This window comes from Colletotrichum spaethianum, assembly GCF_022836535.1.
Source record: "Colletotrichum spaethianum MAFF 239500 DNA, contig25, whole genome shotgun sequence".
NCBI lineage: Eukaryota > Fungi > Ascomycota > Sordariomycetes > Glomerellales > Glomerellaceae > Colletotrichum > Colletotrichum spaethianum.
The window spans coordinates 740,329-766,553 of NW_026054795.1; the positions used below are offsets into that span (position 1 = coordinate 740,329).

At 51.2% G+C, this 26,225-nt stretch overlaps 8 protein-coding genes across 8 annotated transcripts; 1 reads left to right on the forward strand and 7 right to left on the reverse strand.

Annotated features, from left to right (window-relative positions):
* Window positions 1-468: 468 nt before the first annotated feature.
* ColSpa_08975 (uncharacterized protein) lies at window positions 469-763 on the reverse strand (the record flags this gene model as incomplete). Its single annotated transcript, XM_049275187.1, has 2 exons — window positions 469-544; window positions 594-763. The coding sequence occupies 2 exons, from the start codon at window positions 761-763 to the stop codon at window positions 469-471; spliced, it is 246 nt and encodes an 81-aa protein (XP_049131144.1).
* Window positions 764-3,008: 2,245 nt separating this feature from the next.
* On the reverse strand, window positions 3,009-6,038 carry ColSpa_08976 (ankyrin repeat domain-containing protein 50; the record flags this gene model as incomplete). The annotated part of the gene is made up of 1 exon (XM_049275188.1): window positions 3,009-6,038. One exon carries the CDS (start codon window positions 6,036-6,038, stop codon window positions 3,009-3,011), a length of 3,030 nt encoding a protein of 1,009 aa, XP_049131145.1.
* A 479-nt stretch (window positions 6,039-6,517) lies between these two features.
* On the reverse strand, window positions 6,518-7,880 carry ColSpa_08977 (vegetative incompatibility protein HET-E-1; the record flags this gene model as incomplete). Its single annotated transcript, XM_049275189.1, has 3 exons — window positions 6,518-6,744; window positions 6,906-7,628; window positions 7,682-7,880. 3 exons carry the CDS (start codon window positions 7,878-7,880, stop codon window positions 6,518-6,520), a joined length of 1,149 nt encoding a protein of 382 aa, XP_049131146.1.
* A 458-nt stretch (window positions 7,881-8,338) lies between these two features.
* Window positions 8,339-8,903, reverse strand: ColSpa_08978 (uncharacterized protein; the record flags this gene model as incomplete). The annotated part of the gene is given in 2 exon segments (XM_049275190.1): window positions 8,339-8,368; window positions 8,385-8,903. The coding sequence occupies 2 exon segments, from the start codon at window positions 8,901-8,903 to the stop codon at window positions 8,339-8,341; spliced, it is 549 nt and encodes a 182-aa protein (XP_049131147.1).
* A 4,304-nt stretch (window positions 8,904-13,207) lies between these two features.
* Window positions 13,208-13,834, reverse strand: ColSpa_08979 (kinesin light chain; the record flags this gene model as incomplete). Its single annotated transcript, XM_049275191.1, has 1 exon — window positions 13,208-13,834. One exon carries the CDS (start codon window positions 13,832-13,834, stop codon window positions 13,208-13,210), a length of 627 nt encoding a protein of 208 aa, XP_049131148.1.
* A 1,735-nt stretch (window positions 13,835-15,569) lies between these two features.
* On the reverse strand, window positions 15,570-16,433 carry ColSpa_08980 (putative oxygen-dependent coproporphyrinogen-III oxidase; the record flags this gene model as incomplete). The annotated part of the gene is made up of 1 exon (XM_049275192.1): window positions 15,570-16,433. One exon carries the CDS (start codon window positions 16,431-16,433, stop codon window positions 15,570-15,572), a length of 864 nt encoding a protein of 287 aa, XP_049131149.1.
* A 4,676-nt stretch (window positions 16,434-21,109) lies between these two features.
* Window positions 21,110-22,516, forward strand: ColSpa_08981 (methyltransferase fsa4; the record flags this gene model as incomplete). Its single annotated transcript, XM_049275193.1, has 4 exons — window positions 21,110-21,440; window positions 21,495-21,621; window positions 21,669-22,120; window positions 22,173-22,516. 4 exons carry the CDS (start codon window positions 21,110-21,112, stop codon window positions 22,514-22,516), a joined length of 1,254 nt encoding a protein of 417 aa, XP_049131150.1.
* A 2,596-nt stretch (window positions 22,517-25,112) lies between these two features.
* On the reverse strand, window positions 25,113-25,901 carry ColSpa_08982 (uncharacterized protein; the record flags this gene model as incomplete). The annotated part of the gene is made up of 1 exon (XM_049275194.1): window positions 25,113-25,901. The coding sequence occupies one exon, from the start codon at window positions 25,899-25,901 to the stop codon at window positions 25,113-25,115; it is 789 nt and encodes a 262-aa protein (XP_049131151.1).
* Between the last annotated feature and the right edge of the window lie 324 nt (window positions 25,902-26,225).

Genomic DNA, 26,225 nt, shown 5'->3' on the forward strand with positions numbered 1-26,225 from the left:
CGCACAGCACTTTCTTGGGCTGCTATGAAAGGCCAAGAACAGACAGTGTCAATCCTAGTCAAAAACAGCAGGAAAGCCCTCAATTTTCGAGACAACAAAGGCTGCACGCCACTCATGTGGGCACTCAAACGATCCCATCACATGGTGGTGGAAGCACTCAGTCAGGGTGGGTGTTCAGTAGAAGAATCGTGTATAGAACAGTTGGCTTTTCAGGCGTTCAATTCGTTGCCGGCCGCCATGTTAGAGCAGTTCTTTGCCAATATTGGTTATGCTGCTGTGGACGATTTCTTAGGACTTCAGGCACTATTTCATAGGCATTGCGTGCTTTAACCTAAAGCATTTTCCTCGAGACCACAATAGTTATCAAAATGTGTTTCAATGATAAGGGCGGTCTATCCTACGCTATGGATTCATCTTGTCACCCTGTCTGGCCTGCCTTCACCTTCCTAACTGGCAATATCCCAGTCATCAGCCCTCGTCGATTTGACTGTACGATTCGTCCTGCAACATTGCCAAGAGCCCAGCCATCCATTGGTGAAGCCCTCTGCTTTGAAGTAAGAAAAAATGACCAGTATTGGGCTTCCGGGCCTTACCTCAACAGCATGCGGTTCTGAACTATTTGATTTGCATCAGCCTTAATGAAACAGCCATATTGTCGATTGAGCCTGTCGATTTCCTTTCGCCCGTTGGCTTCTGAGCCAGCTTCGGTCGCGAGGTCATTTAGAATCTTGGCACCGAACCCCCGATCTTGGTCCTGCGGCATGGTGCCTGTGACTTCCTCGAAATGTGGTCGAAGCAGGGGATGGAGGTTGGCTGGAAAGTCTGGCTTCTGGGATGGGGTCGTGTCTGGATCCATGACTTGCTTGTAAATCGGCGAGACGTAGACGCGAAGTGGATGTTGCGGGTGAGGCGAACATACTCCGACAATAAAGGCGAAGTCCGACTGTTCATTCGCCATAGACACTCAGCGATACGTTCAGGTGACACGGCCGAAAGCAAACACGGGGATCAGGCAAACAATTCAACATCTGCAGTCACGCGTGAAGCCGTTGAATGAAGGCATGGCGCTGATTGGGCGACCTGTTATCAAGTATACCGCAGTCAAGACGCTACTTCCTCTTGGCTATCTACGCACTTGTCGGTTTCGATTGAGGTTATGCCGCTAACGCTTGCAAACCGACAACACGATTGTCAGCGTTGCGCCAGGAGTTACATCGTCAACGCCGACAGCACTGTGCCACAGGTCCATTGCGTGAGGGACTGGCAACTTAACTCGCACTAACTTTGGAACCTAGGTTAACCAGGCAGTAACTAGTGACCCGGGATAGACCCCACCGGGTTCTAGACCCGAGATAATTCCATGTACCCTGTATTTAGAGTGGGGCTGAAGAGAACCTACCCGTGAGAAAGTTGTAATTAAGCTGAAGTAATTTTAATCAACGTTCGCGTCAAGGAGATCGCCACGCGGCTTGCGCGCTGGACCTCTTTTCCCAGTATGCTTAGTATGTGATACAGAGGTTTTCTTGAAGTCATGTTCCAATCAAGTTTCCAAAACTATCCTCACTCTGTTTACATCCTATGTCTGAAACCCATGCGCAATACTAGCCACAAAGCTGATTACTCTCTAGATCCTATTACACACACCATTCAGCGAAGGGGTTTCATCTGCAAGCTCTGCCATGGCTGCTTCTAGACATGTGTTTACCGTTATCTCTAATAGTGCCACGTTATCATCCACTGTTAGTCTCGACACTGAGTGGCCTCAGTGACCGCTCGTGCAGCCAAGGTACCAGAAAGGCAGGCGGATCTCATTTACCCCACTGAGCAGGCTGCGTACCACCTTCACAACTGAGAAAAGTGCTTTTGTACCGGTCATACCCGATTGTGCCAATCACGCTCAGCCCATGATCAACCTCCGTCGGTGCATGTCGTGCGACTGGGAAGACTCGCTCGTTGGCCAATAGCGGACAGCTCCACCTCTAAGAGAGCTTCCCGCTTTGCCGAAAATAGACAATGTTTGCTCGTTCTGGGCGCTTGCTCTCAGCCGCATCGCCTGAGAGTCGCATCGCTGATTCTTGGTGGAAGCAGCGACGAGCGTAATCACTGGCACCGTTATAAATGGGGTGGTTTCTCGTCGTCGGTCCGTTCACTCTCCGCCTTTTCGTTCCACAACATCAAGACTTTTCAAGCGGCTGACTGTATTCAAGAACACAGACCATATCAGGGACTCAGACGCCGCGGGAATCGACCTCCCTAATTTTGTCTACAAACGCCTCGATGAAGCTAGGAGTAGTCTGCCGTCAGACCAGGACCGTGGATTCGCGATGAATGCGATCACTGTGATCCTCTACTTATTAGATGTGGTCGTCACACCAGCAGAATGGTGCATGACAGACAGTGTCAGAGAAGCCGCAGGGAGGGAGGATGTGAAGCGACTCTGGGAAAAGAATAACCTCTCTGATGTTTCTGACCTGATTTGCCTAACGCATGATCAGGCGCTTTTGAGGTAAGAAGACAACTTCTCCACGCAAATTAACAAATTCTCGCAAGATCTTCGGGCGTTGGTGGAAAGCAGAGGTCACGAATACCAACGAGGTCAGCTTGAACGAGAGAGGCGTCCACTTTATGGAAGCAGTTGCGATTGGGTCTGCTGGGGGGCCATTCATCGATGCTAAAGGCAGTGATGGATTACGCCTGGTCGAACCCAATGTACGAGATGTCTTATGCTGTATGGTGATTCTATTAAACACTTGCACCAGTAGACTTAGGGTTTTAATCGATATGGTCATGGCCTTTACTGGTAAATCCTTCTAGCCGGGCTTAACGACACGGCGATGCTTGTAAAGTCGTGCACGTATCCCATTGGTAGCCTGCCCAAAGCGCGCTCTTCATGGTCACAAGATGCCGCAGCCGCATTATCACAGTTTACCCAGCAAGAGGATCTCTAAATAGACTTAGTAAGGCTATAATTACTTCCTATTTCCTCCGCTTGCAAGAGCCGTGTAGGATCATGTCAAAGGAAGTGAAAACAATGCTTGAAGCCCTAACAAGTCGTGATCTTCGACATAACCAATGCCGGTCAGGAACTGATCCAAATCGTCTGCTGGAGTCAACCAGAACGCCTGAAAAGCCAGGCTGGCTTTCAAAAGGTCTGACATACGGCTCCCGCCCTGAATTAGCAATTTCGCCACACGAAGGTGAGATTTCCGCATAGCCCACATCAGTGGCGTGTAGCCATCCCGGTCTTGTGAATTGATGTCCACAATATTGTTCGCAAGGAGTAAATGCACAATAGCTACATGCCCTTTACTAGCAGCCCATGAAAGCGTTGTACGGCCGTTCTTATCACAAGAATCTGGATCCAAGGTCGCTTGGGACAAAAGCAGACGAACCGCATCCTCGTAGCCCCCTCTCGCGGCCCATATAATTGGTGTGGCACCCTCAACATCCTTGGAATTTGCGTTAACGCCATACGCATGGATCTCATTTGCTGCATTGCCTTTATCATTTGGTACAACAAGTGAATCTGTTGTTTGCTGGTAAATATCCGCGGACTGCCCGTTGTCAGAGGTACCATCTGGCGGCGTCCCTGTGTCGTTGCGCGTTGCTACAACGTCCGTTCGCAAGTCGAGAAAAGTTCTGAGGACAGAGTTTTGACCGTACTCAGCCGCCCACGACAGCGGCGATCGACCGTGCTCGTCTCTCGAATCGACATCGACCTTTCCTGAGTTGATGAGTATGTTAACAACAGCGTTATGACCGTACTCAGCCGCCAACGACAGCGGCGATCGACCGTGCTCGTCTCTCGAATCGACATCGACCTTTACTGAGTTGATGAGTATGTTAACAACAGCGTTATGACCGTACTCAGCCGCCAACGACAGCGGCGATCGACCGTGCTCGTCTCTCGAATCGACATCGACCTTTCCTGAGTTGATGAGCATGTTAACAACAGCGTTATGACCGTACTCAGCCGCCAACGACAGCGGCGATCGACCATGCTCGTCTCTCGAATCGACATCGACCTTTCCTGAGTTGATGATTGTCTCGACAACTGCTTGATGGTCTCCGTATGAAGCAGCTTGGAGAGCGTTGCCAATGTCTGCTCCCTTGTCGAGAAGCATCTGGACGATCTCCTTGTGGCCCCTATCTGAAGCAGCATAAAGAGCGTTGCCGTACCTGCTGCCCTGGGCGTTGACGTCTGCTCCCTTGTTGAGAAGTATTTGGACGATCTCTTTGTGGCCTCCTGATGAAGCGCCTTGGAGAGCGTTACCAAAGTAGCCGCCCTGGGCGTTGACGTCTACTCCCTTGTCGAGAAGCATCTGGACGATCTCCTTGTGGCCCCTATCTGAAGCAGCATAAAGAGCGTTGCCGTGCCTGCTGCCCTGGGCGTTGACGTCTGCTCCCTTGTTGAGAAGTATCTGGACGATCTCTTTGTGGCCTCCTGATGAAGCGCCTTGGAGAGCGTTACCAAAGTAGCCACCCTGGGCGTTGACGTCTGCTCTCTTGTCAAGAAGTATCTGGACGATCTCTTGGTGGCCTCCAAATGAAGCAGCTTGGAGAGCGTTGCCGTACTCGCCGCCCTGGGCCTTGACGTCTGCTCCCTTGTCAAGAAGCAGATGGACGATCTCTTTGTGGCCTCCTGATGAAGCAGCATAGAGAGCGTTGCCATAGATGCCGCCCTGGGCGTTGACGTCTGCTCCCTTGTCGAGAAGCATCTGGACGATCTCTTTGTGGCCCCCATATGAAGCGCCCTGGAGAGCGTTGCCGAAGTGGCCGCCCTGGGCGTTGACGTCTGCTCCCTTGTCGAGGAGTATCTGGACGATCTCCTTGTGGCCTCCGTATGAAGCAGCTTGGAGAGCGTTTCCAATGTCTGCTCCCTTGTCGAGGAGTATCTGGATGACCTCCTTGTGGCCTCCAAATGAAGCAGCTTGGATAGCGTTGCCGTACTCGCCGCCCTGGGCGTGGACGTCTGCTCCCTTGTCGAGAAGCATCTGGACGATCTCTTTGTGACTTCCAAATGAAGCGGCTTGGAGAGCGTTGCCGTAGTGGCCACCCTGGGCGTTGACGTCTGCTCCCTTATTGAGGAGCATCTGGACGATCTCTTTGTGACCTCCGTATGAAGCAGCTTGGAGAGCGTTGCCGTACTCGCCGCCCTGGGCGTTGACGTCTGCTCCCTTGTTAAGAAGTATCTGGACGATCTCTTTGTGACCTCCGTATGAAGCAGCTTGGATAGCGTTGCCGTACTCGCCGCCCTGGGCGTGGACGTCTGCTCCCTTGTCGAGAAGCATCTGGACGATCTCTTTGTGACTTCCAAATGAAGCGGCTTGGAGAGCGTTGCCGTACTCGCCGCCCTGGGCGTTGACGTCTGCTCCCTTGTCGAGAAGCATCTGGACGATCTCTTCGCGACCTCCGTATGAAGCGGCTTGGAGAGCGTTGCCGTACTTGCCGCCCTGGGCGTTGACGTCTGCTCCCTTGTCGAGAAGCATCTGGACGATCTCTTTGTGACTTCCAAATGAAGCGGCTTGGAGAGCGTTGCCGTACTCGCCGCCCTGGGCGTTGACGTCTGCTCCCTTGTTAAGAAGTATCTGGACGATCTCTTTGTGACCTCCCCATGAAGCAGCTTGGAGAGCGTTACCAAAGTGGCCGCCCTGGGCGTTGACGTCTGCTCCCTTGTCGAGAAGCATCTGGACGACCTCCTTGTGGCCTCTATATGAAGCAGCTTGGAGAGCGTTGCCGTACTCGCCGCCCTGGGCGTTGACGTCTGCTCCCTTGTTAAGAAGTATCTGGACGATCTCCTTGTGGCCTCCTGATGAAGCAGCTTGGAGAGCGTTGCCGTACTCGCCGCCCTGGGCGTGGACGTCTGCTCCTTTGTCAAGAAGCATCTGGACGATCTCTTTGCGACCTTCTGATGAAGCGGCTTGGAGAGCGTTGCCGTACTCGCCGCCCTGGGCGTTGACGTATGCGCCGTTTTTCAACAACTCTTCTACTGCACACACGACCCCTCCATATGCCACATAGTATAACACCGGAGCCATGGATTTGTCAAACTCTTCTGGCTCTTCCCATGGCCTATCTGGGTTGAAGAGACCGTAGCACGTTTTGGGAGAATCTTTGTCCAGGCAAAATTCTTTAATGAGATGAAGAACCCTGTTGGTCTCGGCTTGGAGAGCATGGCTCATCCAGTAACGTGCAGCGTACTGTGCGAGTGGATATGACTGTCTAACTCTCAATGGCAGAAGGTCGTGTTCCAGCTCCAAGAGGTACGCAAGACAGACTTCTGCAATAGAGGCTCTGGCTAGTGGCTCTCTGAAGGTTCCGGAGATATTTTGCTCTAGTCGGCCGGATACTAGATATTCTTTAACAGAGAAATGTGCAAGCTGTAGCTCTTTTACCTTATTCCCTTTGACATTACCGCCTCGAGTAACAACAACCACTAAACTTGAACAATAGATAGATATCTCGTCTGGTTGTGGCATCCTATTCTCAGCATCGAACCTGGGCTTGCTTTTGGTGTCTACCGTAATAACGTCGACAGCTTCTTCAATTCGTAGAGGTCGTGCAGAAAAGGCAAGAAACTGTAATAACCGCTTCGCATTTTTCTCGAATTCAGGCGGAATTCTTCGTAGGACTTGGGCATATGTTTCGTCCAGCGTGCTTGGTAACGATTGTAGCGTTTTCCGAAGACTGAGCGGATCAGGGCATTTTGCGAGAGCGTCAAGCTGGCATGAAACCCAGCGGAACCTGTGATGTAACTTAGCAACAGATGTTGAAGAGATTGATTTTGCCTTACATCCCGTTAGCTTTCTCCATCAGGTGGCTTTCGATCTCATTTAGGATTGTTTCACGCGTTCGCCACCTTTCAAATCCTTCGTGCTGTCTCACTGTTCCATGAACATACGCACGTATATCTTCTGTAACAAGGTCGCTCTGGAGAGGGATCTGGTTATTGATACATCTTTCCAACACTGATTTGATATCGTGTTCAGGGCGACTCGTGACAAGAAGGTGCGCATTGACTTGCGGTGAGTTTAAAAGACTCTCAATCCAGTGTAACAAACTTTCGTTCTTTGGGCCTATTCTCGTCTGGCATTCATCGAGTGCATCCAGGACGATCCATACTTCGCTGATCTGTTGTGCCATGGCCTCGAATGTCGAGATCAGTAAGTCCACACTTGGCTGTCGTGAAGCATTTTTGCACGAGGAGTAAAGCGAATCCAGATGCGTCTGGACGTCGTGACTTTTGTGGTATAGCTGAGCAATAAGGGACCGAAGTGCTTTCTCGAGCGACTGTTTGCTAGTGTCGGTGAAGTCGAAGTAAAAGTAGACAAGGCTCTTGGAGCAAGACTTGGTGCTGCTGAGGTCCTTGATAACCGTTGAACTTAGGACAGTCTTGCCGCAGCCCGGGATGCCGTGAAGCCATAAGGAAGACTTCGGCGTGTTTTTCCACTTCGAGTATTCCTCGCTGTCGAGCAACCACTGGCCTGTTCCTTCGTGACGTTGCTGCAATGCCTTGTTGTCATTAGTTGATGGATCTGGCGGAGCGAGCCATTTCATGACCTCCTGGAAATGTTGGCTTTGTTGCATCCTGTTTGTGGTTGAGCTGACTTGAGACATATCTTTACGTACTGCAAAACGAATGTAAGTAATTTAATCTGAACTAGAGTCATAGAATACTAACGATGTTCCATAATTTCGTCGATTCTTGAGGAGCCCTCTACATCCTCCCTGTCGATAACTTCAAGCAGCTCCTTTGCAAATGCGGCCGCGGTTGCTGTGGAATAGTTTTGCCACTGGTCGTTCTTGTGGGTGTCTGCATAGTCGCAGATCCCTCTGATTACGAGACAGGGAAAGTTATCCATCAGACCAGCCGCCTCCATCTCGAAGCAGATGCACTTGTCCCCAAGTCGCTGTACAATGTCGTCCCGAGAGATCCCATCCTTTACGACGGAGTTGCCTGAAGCAATGACGCCATAGTGAACTACGGGATCGGTGGATCGTCGATGTCGTCGCCCAATTTCTTTCCCTGTGTCGCAATGCTCGCAAGATTTCGTCTGGCTGGCCTCTTGACAACTTGCATCTTCGGATGGGATGCTCCTTGTCGCCTCGTTCGTACTGGCAGGCGTCCTCACAGAGGCATAGACAAGCCAAAATAAGGACCAAACCCATACCAGTGCCAGCTGAAAATAGTGCGTACTGACGTTATATGGAACAGCTCCTGCCAAAGACACTGCGCTTTGTGGATCCGGGCGTTGGATGTGTATAGAGGATGCTTCGAATAGCCGGTCGTTGTGCGCCCCTTGGTAGACGAACGCAGCGTCACCTGGTTCTGCTTCTGCTAGTAGGGGATGACGCTGGAGCATATCGTCTAGGATGCTGCGTACTCGAGGTCCTTTGAGCCGTCGTTTGGCTTTCAGTGCCGCCAATCCTTTGAGAAGGACCTCGGGCGGAGACGCGAGAGAACCGACACGTGTGAACTGGCCGTCGTTTCCCAGCTTCCCTAGATCGTACTGCACGACTCCCGGACTGGTACCAGTCGGCTGGCTAACGACAACGTCGCCGAGGCGGATGTCGATGTTGTCAGCCAGCCTGGGGATGCCAGCGCCAATGCCGACCATGAGGCCGAACCGAAGATGCGGAAGAGAGCTGGTCATGCTCCACGCTGTCGTCGCTGCGGACACAGTGCCGTACTTTCCAGCGGCTAGCGAGGCGATGACAACATTGTGGTCCCCAATCCGACCCCAGACATAGCTGTTTGTGTCTTTCGGGTGCTTTCTGAAGTTTTCCGGCTTCTGGTGCTCTTCGTCGAGCACGGCCTCTGCCGCGGTCAGCTCCTTGTCAAGAGCGGTGATCCACCCGATGGTGTACAACTGAGGGCTTGGAAGTCGCTTTAAGGATGTCATAGCGCTTTCATAGGGCTGAGAGAGGTCTGAGTCGGTGAGGGTTCATGGAAGGATACATGGCGATGCTCCTGTTGAACACGTCCCGAAAGCGATCAAAATAAGCCCTTGAACACAGCCTTGCGCTGAGGATAGCTGACTGGATGACCGATGCAGTTGAGCGATGCAGTGGCTGACGATTCGATAGCACCAACGAGTGGATGCTGACCCCTCTCCCGATGATTGGCAGTAACAGCAGAAAAAGATGGGTCTCGGGGGCCTAGCCTGATGGAGACCGCGTAGAACAATGGCCACGCGCCAACACAGTCGGGTGGCGGCGTGCGACCGCACAGCACGCCCGGATATCTTTCAGAGAAAGATGAGCCTGGTAAGCCTACTGGCCATGGTCCGTGGGTGGACGGTTTTGCTATGGACTTTGGTATCTCCTCTCAGTATCTAGTCAGGGAGCATCAGTAAGAGCATTGCTTATCAGTAAACAGCCGCTGCAGGCTATGTACTCTACTAAGATAACGCCCATCATGTCCATTGTAGAGCCTTATCACGCCAACAAATGATAGGCGTTAAGGTAGGTGTGGTGTAAGTCATGTAACCACCAATAATGCCCAGCGGCGCTCTAGGAAGGACGAGAAGCATAGGGGTTCTAGAGAGAGGCGAGGTGCAAGTCTCTAAAAATAAGGCGCCTGCGGTGCTGTCAGCCAGTGGGCCACCCTCCATACAATTAGCCAATATCGCGCCATCCGGGTCGGATGCAGGCACTTCGAGCATCGTCGAATCACGCATGGCGGCCAAGCCAGTTAGGACCAAAAAGAACCAATAATCGGTAAGTTATTCTCTTGATAATGCTTATGCAGGCAAGACCCCACAACTTGATGTACGCTTATTGGTAGCTCGCTCACCGAAGGACGAAAAGACCGATGCCGCCCAAGAAGTCATGCAAGCCCGGAGCGAATCTGCCTTGCTGCCTCGTCGCCTCTGCGGCCAGCAGCCGGCCCGAGGCGGCCTTTTCGTTGGCCTTTAAATCAAACGGCCGCATACTAAATAGCCCGAACGGGTTGCCTCTTCCGCGCGATCCTCATCCCTTACAGCACCCCCACGCGCAGTGCACTTTCCAGGCAACGAGGCTGACACCAGCAATTGCCTTCGCACTCCCCTATTTGATATTTCACCAACGGATTTGAGAGCTTCCTCTTCCGGTTGTCACACAGATGTAGCGAGGAAATTTGTTGAAACTTGGTTAGCATATTTGCCGCTCGAACTCAGGCTCACCTCAGTGTGGGTCTTCAGGTACCTCAGTCACGAGACTGAGCAGCTCAGGTCCCCACTTAAGCACAAGCGGGACATTCATAATGCGAGATTGATGTAGGATTCGATATTGTGCATCTGACGTAAATGCAGGGTGTCATCTTCCATTCCATATGTGAATGCGGCGATATGCACTTATGCAATTAACGCAAGTTATCATTGCATTTCTCTTCCATGCCTAACTTTCGACTTTCCTTCTGTTAATGAGTACATGTCTGCTGCCCTTTCCCTCGCGCTAGTTAGCTACCGCCTCTGCCTTGCGTTATCCTAGCGACGCAATTGCACCTTGCAGATAGGATACTCCTTTACCTGGTGTCAAAAACGACCCATACACATCACATGACACAGCACAAATGGGCGAACCGGCACCTCCAAACAAAGGGGGCATCCATGTTTAAAGACCTTGAATACCTATTGTGGTCCTAAGTGCTGGTGACGAGGACACTCCTTGCACGGGTGTTGCTGAGGAAATGCAGGGAGGTTTCCCAAGGGGGTTCCTGTAGGCGAGTGCGACGCGAGTCGCAAATGGCAATATTGTGTTGGTTCATGCACATCTCCGTAGAGATAATCAGTAATTTACAGAATCGTAGAGAACCGTCCAAATCAGTTTGGATGCTTTGACACATGACACCTTCCTAGGAAGTTGTCACCCCTTTTTGGTAACCGTAACCTACCTGTGAGTTACGGTTTCGTTGCCTTACATACCCCGTGTCTTTACCGTTAACATGATTTCTCAGCATAATGGTGGTATTATACCTTCCTAGGAATTTATCCCCCCTTTTTAGCAACCGTAAGTTACTGATGAGTTACCGTTTTGTAACCGAAAGAGCCCTTCTACTACACCGTCACGTCTTTGTTAACACAATAGTAGCATAGCGACTTCCTAGGAAGTTATCACCCCCCTATTTGGTAACCGAAACTGCCTATGAGTCCTTGGCCTGAAAAGCGACACCAGTGGCCTAATTTGATTGTAAAAAGTTGTTGCTTGCCCTATTAGATATGCTAACTTCATGCCGACAGATCGAAATCTGCTGTTATTTCTTTAACATTTAAATGCTTTCATGTTCTTACCACGAGCAAGAGGTCGTGCATAGCTGCAGATGCGCCTTGTCTAATGCTGGGTAGTGACCGCCTAGCAGTCCCCCTTGCTTGATCCCTATGCTTTGACTCTATTGCTCGAAGCGTGTCTTGGTGGCATCGAACAAGGTGTATTGCACGTTTTTGTCAATCCGGACTGAACGGTACGATTCTACCTTGTTGACGGCCTGTAGTCAGGAGCTGAAGAGACCAGGGAGCCCAATGACGCCGACGGCGAAGCCAGCAAGTATCTTTGCGGTGTTTTGTGATGTGCTAGATAGTGTCAAGAAGGATCACCTCTCTCGGCATTCCTAGACCAGGTCCTGTATTTACACTTTAGACAGTTGGCCGGGTCGCTTATGAGGCGGTGAATGCAGGAGTTCGCGCGGTTCACCTACTCGCGCTGCTCCCGCCAAGGCTCCCTAGTCCAGGCAAATGCACATTGGCCTGTACGGCGAAGAGCGGGGCGAGGCATTACGGCTGGTGTATTGTACTGTGAGGAGTAGCGGGGAGACACGCAAAGGGGGCTGAATAAGGGATCAGACTGCGAAATAGAACACTGTTGTATTTATGGCGAATTCAGACAATATGGGATAGCTCTTAGATATGGTGCTGCTGGCGAGTAAGAGCTGATGGCTTAAACAATTTTATGAGGGTTGCCAAGGCTCACCAGATGGACCTGGAAAGGGTGCCGTGGGCAGCGATGGTCCCAAGAGCAATATTTAGGGACATTGTAAGAGGGCAATAAGGTTGACATGTCGGACCGAACCGATCTCTTCCAATTTTATTCAAAGCTGATCTATAAAAAGCCGAAACCATTGATTGTTGCTCTTACCAGGACTAGCCTTTTCGGGGTCGGGCAAGTTTCCGATCGCTCCCTCACAGCCCCAAAGCCTTGCAGTAGTAGGCTGGGTTCGAAGGCACGACGCCTTTGCCTGCTCTCAAAAGATAGGTGAGCCAGCCGTTACGAACGACCTGTAACTGTACCAGTGCATGCTTCCTTGGCAGACCTTGGTGTTTTATCTCAGCGTCGTAGTAAAGGAAAAGCAGCCGGCGTATAATTTAAGCATGAAACAGCTATAGGCTATAGTATTCACCAACCGGGAAGATGGTCATTTGCCATTGAGCCTACCGTAGCAGGCCTACTAACTGACTGCAACTGGGACCCTGTTGAAGAGACTTCCAGCTCTTCAGTCTCCAGACCACCCATGGGCCGCTCCCTGGTCGCTTTCGAACCAAATCACCATACTGGAGCTGTATGTGTAGATACCCTTTAGGACGCAACCAGATATACCACGTTGCGTGGCACATTTACAATGTCAGCACCCGTGGAACCCTGGGTACCGGCCTTCACTGCATTTTAGACCTCACCAGAGCCGGTGAAAACATACTTGTTAGTTTGCGGGAATAGCAGTCACCGATTCGCAGCTCAACCTCTCGTTTTGGGCCCACTGGAACATGGTACCACGCTGTTTCGCATGTGCATCCTGTCACTGCCAATGACGACGCACCTTAACAAAGCGCCATACATATTCGATTTCGGCTCGCCATTCCGTCTACGTTCCTTCCAATCATACTACCATTTAGCGGGGCAGGCCCTGTTGATTGCGTATGGTTCAACTAGCCGATCACAACTTGACAAGATGAACTGACGTTCTTCAATGTGAGATGGGTCGGGACACCTATCCACAACATGGATTACCGTAGTAAGGGGATGATTACGGGTTTTGGGGATCTGATGGTCGATCGATGCGATGAGGAACTTCATCCATTATCTAGCCATGTACTAGTCGATGTAGCTAACAAAGGCATACATCTACTCATTTCTGAAGGAACAATAAGCTTTTTCTAGCTTGTGGAATGTATTGCCAATAGTATCACACGTCCGATTCTCACTAACAGACGTGATCGGAAGCAATTGAATTGATTCACTTGTCAAGAACACCCTCACTTTGCTTTGATGCTTGTCGTAGCGCCAGAACTTCCGTCGTGGTGTCCTCTGCCTCGTCATACCTCCCCTGGGCGTGGTATGTTGATGCGAGTGAGGCCATGCTCTCGATCGTGTCGGGGTGCCTCTTGCCAAGAACCTCCTGGCGTAGCTCAAGCGCTTCTATCTTAATCTTCTCTGCCTCGTCATACCTCCCCTGGGCGTGGTATGTTGATGCGAGTTCAGCCATGCTGTCGATCGTGTCGGGGTGCCTCTTGCCAAGAACCTCCTGGCGTAGCTCAAGCACTTCTACTGAGATCTTCTCATCCTCGTCATACCTCCCCTGGGCGTGGTATGTTGATGCGAGTGAGGCCATGCTCTCGATCGTGTCGGGGTGCCTCTTGCCAAGAACCTCCTGGCGTAGCTCAAGCACTTCTGTATAAATCTTCTCTGCCTCGTCATACCTCCCCTGGGCGTGGTATGTTGTTGCGAGTGAGGCCATGCTGTCGATCGTGTCGGGGTGCCTCTTGCCAAGAACCTCCTGGCGTAGCTCAAGCACTTCTGTATAAATCTTCTCTGCCTCGTCATACCTCCCCTGGGCGTGGTATGTTGTTGCGAGTGAGGCCATGCTGTCGATCGTGTCGGGGTGCCTCTTACCTAGGATTCTCTGCCGTATTGAAAATGCCTTCCTATCTACTGGTTCCTTCTCATTCCAACGTCCGCGGTCGAACAGATAGTCCGACACACGGCTCAGAAGGTTCGCAATATCTTCGCCTGCGCCCGCCTCGCATACTTCAGCCCACTCACTACATTGCAATGCATGAGGAAGCCACAGCTCGGTTTCTTCCCATGCACCTCGCGTTCTCCGCGGGAAGAGATCTGACACAAGAGTGAGTGCTGCCATAGAAAACTGCGCTGCATCCTGTCGGCGTCTTTTCTGGCTCATGCTATATCGAGCTGCATCCTGAACGAGCTTGTGCATCTCGTATGTCTGCCCGATTGACTGGTTTTTCCGCATGGATAAGAAGGAAAACTCTCTCAGGCGAGCCAAGGCAGTAGTGACAGCCTCGTTTTCATCATCTGATTCATCCTCACTCTCCGTGATCGTACTGGTACTACTCTGACTTTGTCCGTCGCCAACACCTGCTTGCGCTGCTGCCTTGATAAAACTTTCCGGAATGTTTTGATTGTGGACATACGCAAGGGTGAGAAGGAGCCGGTATGCCGTATCATCCTCTTGCCTTATGTGCTCCATCGATATTTGCCAAGTCTCCAGGATGCTGTTCGGGACTTCGCGTCGACGGTGACGGTCATGTTCTGACTTCTGCAGAATTCTCCACCTCTTTTTCCCTTCCTCGAGCCTCGACAAGTACTTCGCTACTGGCGTGGATGTTCGGCGGATGTTGTTACCTTGGAAATCCGGGACCAACAAATCGCCTTTCGACGCCGCTGCAATTGCCTCTGGAGAGCCTTCTTATTATTATTATGGAGTCACTATCCCCAGTCACACAGCGAGCACCTTACTTCGCCATGTATCCTGTCCGTTGGATCTTGTTCCGGCTCCTAGCCTACGTCACTCTAGGTTAGGCTCTGAAAATCCACTTTGATAGCGATTGTGCACATGGCGAGCAGGAATGAAGCTAGAGAGCCGCCTTTTTTGCTCCCCATTCCACCAGTTTTGGCGGTGTCCGCTAGCTTCCGCCATGAGCCGAGCCACAGGACTTGACGACAATGCTTGCGAGCAGGCAAAATATATCGCTGTACTTGAAATTCCCATTTCCGGCCCTGCTCGACAGCTTGAGCATATTATCAAGCTCCACAAACAAAGGTTTACGAAGTGGCTTCTTTCGGCAGTGACACCATGTGAAGCGGGTTCACACCTTTGGCGCGTCCGTTTGTAGGGGAAGAGACGTATGCCCAGGACCGAGTGGCCCTCAAACATGCCGCAATGATCATTGGGTCACAGTTACACTGTCCAGAAGCATCTTGAGCTCAAAGCTTCACTCAGTAGTCTCACATGATGTCAAAGAGTGTGTCGCATTACTGATGAGTGAATGATAGAGGCCGCTCGCTAATGGGCAACCTCTTGGCTTGATTCTGCTGTTTTTTGTCGGCCGTCTTTTCTGCATCAAGAAGGCTGGCCTCGAGATATGTGAGAGCGTACGACTCAACTCTGGGTCGGAGTAGAGACAATCTAAGAGACAATCGTGCTCATGTGCTGTGTAAGGACCAAGGACCAAGGACATCGACTAAAACAGCCACGTATCAATGATACTATCGACAGCAAGGATGCAGGGAGCAATCTAACACCTGCTGAAACTTGGAAAGCACCGCCCCTGACTAAGTATCCGAACCTTGGTCTATCACTCGTGCCCATCTGATGATAAAACTTTGTGCTTCAATCCCGCGACGGCTCCAGGCCATCGATGTGCCGACAAGGCGCCACCATCGATGACTAGGTCCGCTCCAGTGACAAACCCTGTGTCCGGCCCGGCCAGAAACGCAACGATCCCGGCGATCTCATCAGACGTCCCCGTCCTGCCAAGCGGAGTATTGTTGATCATGCTTTGCGCAAAGGGTCCCTGCTCCGATCGCAGAACTTGACCAAGCATAGGCGTCTCGATGGCCCCGGGGCTAACGGTGTTGATTCGCACTCCTTTGCGTCCCCACTCAGCAGCCTTGTACTGAGCACGGACGATGCAACCAAGCTTCGAGACACCATAAGCGTGGCTAGAGTCGGTATCGTGGTCCAGTTCGTGGTGCGTGATGAGGGAAGCTGTCGGGGCTGTTGCCAGATGAGTCTCCAAGCCCGGGTTGGGAGGGAGCAGGTGACCGGCAACCGAGGCTATGATGGTCAGGGAGCTTCCAGGAGGCATCAGGGGAAGAAAGCTGTCAAGAACGAGAGCGGTGCCAGTAAGGTTAGTGGCGTAGATCAGCTGGGTGTCGTTTGCGGCGCTGGATACACCGGCCGTAAGAATGACGGTCTTGATAGGACCGAGCTCGGCGGCTGTCTTCGCGAAGGAGGCGACCGATGTCTCGGAGGAAACATCGATATTCTTTGTTGTTATGAGATGGCCGGCGGGGTCGAGCGAGCCCTTGGCTTCGGACAGAGCAGCGGGCGAATAGTCTCCAACAAGGATATGGTGCGATGAGCCAAGTCGACGGGCGATGCAAAGTCCCATGCTGCCAGCCCCAATTACGACGAGTAGGGGGCGTGGCTGTGCCATGACGTTGGTAAGTAGGAAGTAATGCGAGAGTTTCAGTAGCTGTCGGTTAGAGATAGCATCGGTTCAACTGACACTCTGTAGGTAACGGCTCGACCCTCGCTTGAGGGGAAACTGAGCGCTGGGTGAGATCTTAGGCGTTACTTATACTGTGTTGATTCTCGTTGAAGCAGAAACAGGAGTGCTGCAAAAAAGCCATATTCTGCTGTTGATCACTTAAATGCTCCAGCCCTGACATGCTCACGCAGGGGGATCCAGAGGTGGAGGCAGCTCCGTTAATAGCCCAGCGTACAGTGACACACAACGGGGCGAGTCCCAGTATCAGCCTATCAGACGAGATACAGGCCTGTTTACGTCAGTTCTTGAGTTCTCACAGCCATTAGAGACAGGAACCCCAAATGGAACGCCTGTGTGATACATTCATAGCCGCTTCTTCGTTGTGTACGTTGGGACTGAGATGATTCTGGCTCCTATACCTTACTAAGAGAGTGACCTCGTCAGTTCCCACCTCACTGTACCGCAATCTCCTTCGCCACTCTTAGCATCGTTCCCAAACTTGACATCTGTTGTTTCACACAGAATGCAAATTTGCCAGGTAACGCGTAAGAGACCATACCACTTGATCACTAAAGCTACTAATCGCGGTGCTGTTGTTACAGTAACTCGGAGTACAGAGAATATATCGTGCTTTGAAGTTAGTAATAGCTGCAAGAACCGGCGCGGTAGCGGGGCACTTTTTTACGATCATAACCTATATCTTTCAACATTCTGCAAGTTGGATTTTCCAAGCGAATTATCCCACTTTACGCCTAGCTTGACATGCTATCTCTCGAAGACCTTCGGGTCATTCTTTCTGTGTTGAGGGAAAACTATTGGCCTTACGTCGCTCGCGTACTCGAGAATTCAGCTAGTAGTCCCCTATTCGACCTTGTTAACCCCAACTACCTTACTCTCCCAAGATCCTTCAAAGACCTGCAACAGCGCATCAGGCATAATTTCATTCGATTTCACGCCGCCTACATCGTTATCATTATTTTTGGTCTCCTTGCCAAGCACTGGCATGTAGCTGCTGCTGCGATAATGATCCACAAGCTAAGCGCTTTTGTGACCGATTCTGGTCGCGGAGACGCTTCTCTGCGGTCTGACACTGATCGGAGTGGAATTCCTAGATATGCACATAACTTAATGCGTGGTATCTGGCTTTCTTCAGGCCTGTGGTGCTTTTGGTCACTGTACAGCATGATGGCTACCATGCTGCAATTTGCGATGGTATTTACGGTTCACGCGGCGATGCTGGACTCGAAGGCAAGGCTGGTGGAGAAGCAGTCTTGACGAGAGCGGCTGTCGATAAGGTCGGTTCATAGGCACACATGTCGGTCTGAATCAGAGGCTCTTGCAATGCCTTCGCTACGGATCATGAGCTGGTGAGTAAGTCAGTCCAAAGTTGATTCTGTCAGGACCAACTAACGGTGTCTGATCACAGCAACGTTGTGCCCTCGTCCAGGCTCATACGTCTCGAGTCACACTTCAAAAAGCCTGCACCGCGGTAGCTCAACTGTATGAATTCCTAATGGGGACTTTGTTCATGGAAACAGGGAACAGATGCTAGACGTTTGCACCAGCGGGCTACTGTTATCTTCAAATTTACCCTTACTAGAACCCCGGAATCCAAGCCTCCTCTCGGATTGGTTGTTGACATACTCTCTTGGCACGATATGGATCTGTGTGCACACCCTCGTCGTGATTGATGCCTGGGGCCCATGGGTCGCTGAATAGTTGGTTCAGCGTTAGCGTAGAAGTCTTGGCCATAGGGGGGGGGGTTTACTTGAAGGGCCACGCACTGTTTCTCCCGGACCACGCGATCGCGGTTTATGAGACTGAGAGCTCTTCGGGTCAGGCTCGGGAGAATCTCCTGGTAGAATCTAGATGGCGTAAATCTTGACGAGAACTCGGAAACTCTCGATATCCATCATGCAATGGCTCACTTCTACGTCGTGATAATGACTACCCCACCAGCACCTTCTTTCGAAACGTCAAGGCCCAGCCTCTCACAAACGGTGATTTGCGTTGATTTTCTTTGCCATGAGTCACCCATGCAGCCGGTTTCAGCCTTGTAAGCGTCTCCGAACCTGACGAAGGTGATTACCCTTCAATCTTTGCAGAGGCCCCATAGTTAGTTGCAAGGTAGTGTGGTAATAATGCAGTACACTGATCCCCTTTACCTAGCTGATCCAACGACCAACTCGACACCTGCGCCACCCGTGCCCGGATATAAAAAGAGTGTGAATTTCAGATCAGACGTGACTGAAAGTTCTCTTTGGAATATCTCAGTTCTTCTACTGCTTTTGAACATGACGATGCACCCTCCGAGTCGACTGCGCCATCCCCAGTGGCTGTGGACGAGCCAGAGGCAACGCAACCTACCCACGTGTTTTCGACCTCCTTTACGGAACAAACGCCTCCTGCAACTCCACCTAGAGTAAGATCTCTCTTGTCAAATGTCGCATCGGTAGCACTGATAGAAAACCTACCTAGGTAGATTTGCAAGACAACGAATTCGATTCAGGCCTCGATGACGAACAAGGCTCAACCAAGTCGATGACGTCCAGCATTTTGGATTATGAAGACTGTCATGGCAGGATTTATCACAGCGATCGGTTTGGTTCTACTTACTGGTACGTGGAGCTAAACGGCACGAAACAACTGAGTACTGACGCTTTCCTTAGGGCTCCGCATGACGGACCGCAGCGTGACGCAATGGAAGTTTGGTGAGAATGGCCAGACATGAAACCAAAAAGCAAGCTTGTTACTAACGAGGTTCTGTCAGCCACGCTCTCTTTTGTCAAGCTTCTGGTGGCAGACTTTTCCATGCCGAACTCCCGAAGAATGCTCAGGTATTTCTGCTGCAACCAGGTCACCTTGCATATATGCTTACATTGTCACAGAAGATTTTAGACGTTGGAACGGGAACAGGCACCTGGGCTATGTATGGCCGTCTCAAGCGATGATTGTGCAAAAGCGTTGCTAACATCAGCACCTCAGTGAAGTTGGTGAAACCTACCCGCACGTCGTCGTGATTGGAATCGACCTGTCACCAATTCAGCCTGTATATGTTCCATCGAATGTACATTTGTCGGTTCAGCCTATTTTTCAATTTCTCCATCTCCACTTTGCCTGCCGCTTGCGTAGGTAAGTTGAAACTGACTCGTCTTCTAGCCATATTGACGACTTCAACGAACGATGGACATTCGACGACAACTCCCTCGACTACGTTCACATGCGATTCCTCACCGGCTCTGTTCTTAATTGGAAATCCACGATGAAGGAGGCTTACCGATGTTTACGACCAGGCGGGGTTCTTGAGAGCTCGGAGCCATCGTTTCTGATCGAGAGTGACGACGGCACAGTGAACGAAAGAAGTGCCTGGTATCAATGGTTTGGAATATTCGACCAGTATGGCGAACAAACTGGCCCAACATTTTCTGTAGTGCGGCACGGCATACAGAGACAGGCCATAGAGGAGGCAGGCTTCATCGACGTCCAGGAGTTTAGCTGCAAGGTAGGCATTGCGACATTGCAATTTCGCAGGCGAAGTCTGACAATGGATCTCAGATACCGATCGGAGCATGGCCGGAAGATGTAAAGAAAAGACAGCTGGGCCAGTATGCGCAAGCAGTAATGGAGAAGGACGCCTTGGGGTTTGTTGTGCGCCCAGGCACCTCGGCTGGTTGGAGTATTGAACAAATCGAGGATTACAATACAGCTCTGCAAGCGGAAATGGCCTCGAAAACAACGCACCCGTGGTATTGGTTCAAGAAGGTATGGGGACGTAAGATGCCTACATCTTCAGTAGTAGCATAGGGTTGGAATGGATAGCCTGAAGGCTTCGTCGATAGAGGAAGGAACATTAGGCAGGGCCCACCAACAAAAGTCGATAGTCTTCGCCGGTCTTCGCCCTTTCCACACTGTGGCCGTATATTGTGCAACCCACTCAAACTTTGCGTTCATCGAAAGCCAAATTGTCATACAGCTTGAACGAGGGCTGACGTGCTGTCTGGGAACTGCATCAAACAGTAATTCATGCCACTGCGCACGAGGAGTTGCTAAAAGAAGATTGATTATGCTCAGCTTTGTTGATGACAGGGGGTAAAACCTGGCCACAAGCAAAGATTTGATGCCTGCATGGTACGTACATATGTATATTCCCCCTTGTTCGCAAGCAGTCAGGGCTGGGGATCCACGATTTCCTCTGGGAGCCACAAGTTGATCACCACGGCGAAGCAATTGCTGCACTCGGTATTCGCGCCGAAGTCATTTTGGGCTCCCGAAAAGCAGAAAACCACGTATCTACTAACAGCCGGACCCACACCGCTAAGTGAGTGTTGTGACGCGCGGCTCCCAGTCGGTCTAGGTAAGTATACGGCGGGTTTTGGTTCTACACCAAGAGAAAACAGTGCCACTTAGACTTCGGGCTGTCTTCCCTGCATCTACAGTACGGTACAGTACAAAGGGCGTTCGTAGTCAAGTACGTCGTCTTCAAAGACCGTCTTGCCGCAAGTCAGGCAGACACATAATCTTGCGCATACTGAACTTCGGCGTTCAATCAACTTCCAGACCGTGTGCCTTTGTCGCCGCATTCGTCACTTTCCTTTACGTCGAACCACCTTCTAGACGCAGCAATGGATGCCTTTAGGTCACTTGAGAACTGCCACGACCTTCGACAGCTGGCAACGAACCTGCTTGGAGCAATCACGGAGTATACGCTCCGTGGCAACATGGGCCAAGCACAGGAGGCTTCCCTCCAGTCCAGGATTCTCAACCTGACAGGAAACATTCGCAACCTTGTGGCACAGCCCCAGGACCAGTGGCTGTTGCACATCGTCCAAAGCAACGAGATGGCTGCCATCAAGCTCTTCGTTCACTGGCACGTCTTTGAACACATTCCAATCGAACAATCCATATCCTACGCACAGCTGAGCGACAAGGCGAGCGTCGATCTTTCTCTTCTCAGTAAGTGACACCGCCTAGCCTCAACGCTCTGCAAAACTGTTGTTGACCTCTCAGTGCGGGTCTCACGTATGCTCATTTCCACCGGTGTCCTGGGAGAAGCCGGGCCTGATCGAGTTGCGCACACTGCAAAGTCCAAGATCTTCCTTCACGGTAACCCATACGGGGACTTGGACCAAGTCGTGTATGAATCTTTTCAATGGCGATGCTGGCTTTGACTAACTTTTCTAGGATGGAGTACGGATTGTCTGGTTGCGACATGATCCGGTACTTTGAAAGCAACGGGCGAAACGAGCCGGACGGCCTCAGCCCTAGCCCATTTACCTTCACGAAGGGGATGCAGGGAAGTGACATGTGGGGCATTTACAATGATCAGGGCAAAAAGGAGGAGTTCATGCGGGCAATGACGGCGTTAGACCGCTTGGCGCCGATCATCGGCGTGTATGACTTCTCGTGGATTGCCGAAGCATCGGCCAAGGCCGACAACGACAGAGTACTGTTGGTCGATGTCGGTGGTGGCAGCGGTCATGCGGTTCAGGCCATCTGCGGGAGCATTGGTCTGCCGTTGGAGCGTTGTGTGCTGCAGGACAAAGAGCCTGTCATTTCGAGGGTCGAAGGAGTGGGTAATCTACCGGGATTGAAACTAATGTCTATCGACATGCACAAGGAGCAGCCGGTCCAAGGTATGTTGGCATTCTGGCCTCGACAGCGCTGTGGGAACTAACACGTAATAAGGGGCCCTGGTTTACTACATTCGCCATTGTCTTCATGACTATAACGACCACATTGCCCGAGGTATCCTACAGCATATCTCCAAGGCCATGGCGGCAGATAGTACCCTGCTGATAGCCGAACACGTCGTCGAGTGGCCTCCGAAGCCCGAGTCTACTGCCATGGACATGCTCATGCTAGCTGTCGGTGGGAAGGAGCGGACCGCGATGGAGTGGGCTCATCTTCTGCGAAGTGGGGGGCTGACGCTGGAACGCATCCATCGGAACCCCACCTCATCACATTGTATCATTCAGTGCAGCAAGGCCACAATTGTGGCTGGTCAGGACCAGTTGGCAATTGAAGCTTAGCATGATTTCATGGCCTAGTTTAAGGGTTCCCATGAGACGCAGCTAGTATCGGCATGGCGGAGTGGAGCGTGAAAAGAACGTTGCTAAGCAAGCGTTCCAAGTACTCAACCTGATTGTAACCATCTATTCAATGTACTTTTTGAGACGGACGCAGCCTCTGTGAACTTGTTACCGTTTGATGACCGGGCGATTGCACATGTCTGGACGCTCCTATTTGCTTGATCCAACCATGCTTCCAATAGAAGAGTGTGCAGATTACCATTGGCAGAGGTTCACAACAAGTAGTTGAAGATTGAGTATAGTGGAACTCTTTAGTCATGATTGGAGCCTGAATTGAAGCCAGATCGGAGCCAATACTTGATGTTGAGACGCTTACTAAGGTTAAAACTCACGTAGCATTCTGCATCCATTCCTCTTGTTGTGCACGTTGAGAGTGGCACAGTGCTCAGCCACAAAATGCATATCGGGATGCAGGTTCGGGTGGCTTGCTCCTGAAACGGCTCCGAGAGAAAATAAATATGTCTGAGAATCTGCCTGTCCGTACTCACTTTACAGTAACTACTGCACTGTATTGTCACAGCGAGAGGAAACGAAAACAATCATGCCGACCAGTAATGAGCTAAGAAAACGACCGACACAGCTCACTATCTCCAGGTATGACCAGATGGTCTTGGAAAACGACAAAGATATCGACTGGTGGTGGTCGCTGCTCGCCAAGATCTTTTCATGGTTGTTGCTCGCGGGCTACATCGTCTTCCCTTCCACGTTTGCATCCTTGCGGCGATCGAGGGCGCTCGAGAGCATGGGTGTGGTCGGGTACATAGTGTCGAGGGGACTGAATGATTTTCTCATCTCTCTTGCGTCCATACTCTCAGGAAGTGCGTCTATCGGTCTTGCCTGGTTATGGTTCAAGTGGCGCACGAACTATCATTTGGGTAAACCAGCAAATCATTATGTGAGTCCTGCGGCCCACGTTTTACACGTCGCTTACAATCAGTCCTACGCTGGTGAATTCCCTGATGGGGTTCTTTTCGACTCTGCTCAATCTCTATACCGTCCACGGCGGCGAGTGGTCCACAACGGCGATCGTCACAGCAACGGTAACGGCTTGGTGGCTATTCGTATCGTGCATTTTATGCCTCATTTACCGATACCTGCTCAACCGGCTACAATGTATCGAAGTGAACGACGTAGATCAATCGACACTTCCAGATAAGATTTGATGGCTCTGGTAATATAGACTTCTGGACTTCCTTCAATTTGACATGCTGCTAGCTACTGATCGGTGTTAGACAGGTGGCTTCCCGTTAGCTTTAGCGACTAGTTATCAACTTTCGATCCAAGGTTGATCGGTCGTATCCACCCTCAGAAGTAACCATCAAGTTACATGATCACTGCTCTTTCCTTTCGAGGTAAGAAATACATATTGTCATTAGCCTGCTCAATTATCAACTATCCATCAATGTCAACCTTGAACTCAAGCGTGACCATGCGGCTGCGGCATTCAACCCGCCTATCAAAGCCTTTCATGAGGCTTGAAGACAGAGTTATCCCAACGAGAGCGAAGAAGAATATTTTGATAGGATGCGGGAAATGGCCACCTGACAACGAGTGAAAGCTGATCCCTAGGCTCGATGGCTACGATGCGCGATCATCGTGACTCGATTACTCAACTACTTTCCATCAACGTAATAAAAAGGGACATTCTTAACAGGGCAGATCTGGTGCCTATTGGTGGTACTACAGTCTTAGGACTTTTTAGGAGCACGTATGGTTATGTCTCAGCCATGTCATGGTTCACGGCCACGGTACCTGCGAAGACGGAACAAACATGAATCAAACTGGTTTAACGAAGTGGTCTATACAGAGGAATTGAGATGAAATTGAAAGTGAATTCGACAGGCTTTGGGATTCCGACAGATGGACATAGTAATCATTAAGTAAACAGATGCGGCGCCAACGAGTCATAGTTCTTGAGGCAGGAAACGAGCTGTCAACTTTAATTACTCTCGACTGCTCACGACACTGTCAGGGCAGTTTACCATCATTGTTGGAATTCATTGAGTCGTCGCTGTCGTCGCTTTCTGTATCGGATCTTTCATCATCCTGGCGGGCCGAGGCGTCCCTGTCTTCGTGCCATCTAAGGAGCGCGAGTATGTGACAAAAGGCAACTCTCCTTTCATCGCTAGATTCCAAATCGAACCACCTCGTGCTTTGCATCTGGACGGTTGCGTCCTTATCTTCGTTGTTGAAATTTTAAGTTGGCTTTCCTCGTCTGGAGCATCGAGGTACTCTGCGTAGTCGCGACCGAAAGTGAAGTGTACAAGGCGCACAAAGGTGCTGGTTGCTGCGATAAGAAAAACGCTATGACGGCCCAGTCCGGTCAAATCACCATTAACCAAACGAGACTAGCAGATTAACTTAGCTTACCCGTGAGACAGCAACGATTGGTTCTCTTTCCATGTTACGACTGCTTCGCCAAGATACTGGGCCAGAGTCTCATTGGAGACGACTGGAAGACGACGACCTGTCTTGTCATCAACACTAATATATCTAAATGCCCTCTTGGCTTCGAGTATTGCCAAATACGGATGGCTCATCTCCCACCCCAGCGTCCGGCGACGCAGCTGACAGATGCACCGTCATCCTCAGCCGCGACCGGGATCATTCCGCTGATGAAGGTTTTTGTTTTCCTCCGCTCAACCCGAGTTCGCACCTCAGAATCAGTGATTATGCCGATGGTATGCTGGCAAAAGCAAAGGTTCAATGCAAACTGCAAGAAAGCGGTAACCAGGTGAACTGTCACTTCTTCGGGCTTACTACGCCGATCTTCGTGCTCGTCCTGGTCCAATCCTTCCACCTCGACCTCAAACTCGGACGAGGATGGCGGCAGCGGCGGCGAGGATGAACCGACTATCGCCATCGCCGAGTTCATGTAGCCCTCTCGCCGAACCGGCCTTCTCTCCCGTTGGGGATATACCCTGTCCTCGTCGGTGATCTCGGGTCTGATCGCTCGCGCCAGCGCAGCCCAGAAAAACCCTTCCGGCAGGCGCATGAGGTCGCTTTCGGTCATCATCCTGAGATCACGAGGGTTCTCTCCTGTGAGGTTCTGGGTCCCTATAGGGTTGAGCTTTTGGGTCAGAGGCCTGTCCTCAGCACTGCAAATGGGGCATCGTAAAGCATGATCAGTTGCGAGTATCGGTAGAAAGACGGCTTCGGGCTGGACGAGCAGCCGGTAAGCGATGGTGTGGCGTAGGTTCCATCGGCTCGCCGAGCTAACAAGGTCGTCGCGGTCGAGTTGCCAGATGACACTTTTGTCCCCATGTTGCTTCGACGCGATTCTCAAGTCTTCAGAAGTGCGAGCGCAGTATGGTTTGTATTCCATCTTCAGTTAACACAGTAAGAGCGGTATTATGGCCAGTATGGTGTCATAGCTCCTGCTCACACCACTGTGCAGCAGCTGCGGTCGGAGGTGGCCATGGCAGTCGGATCGGGTAGAGATTTATCCGCGATGCTGTGGTTCTAGCGAATGACGTAATGAGCCACCTGCTGCGACCTGGGCTTAAAGTACCTAAAAACAACGACAAACCGCCCCATGGAATTCCTCCAGGAAGATGGTGATGGTTAGAGGAACCGACGACGCGCATTTGCTGGTACCTACTTTGAGATTGAAGCGACCGGCCTGCAATGCCAATTCGGGTCACCCGAA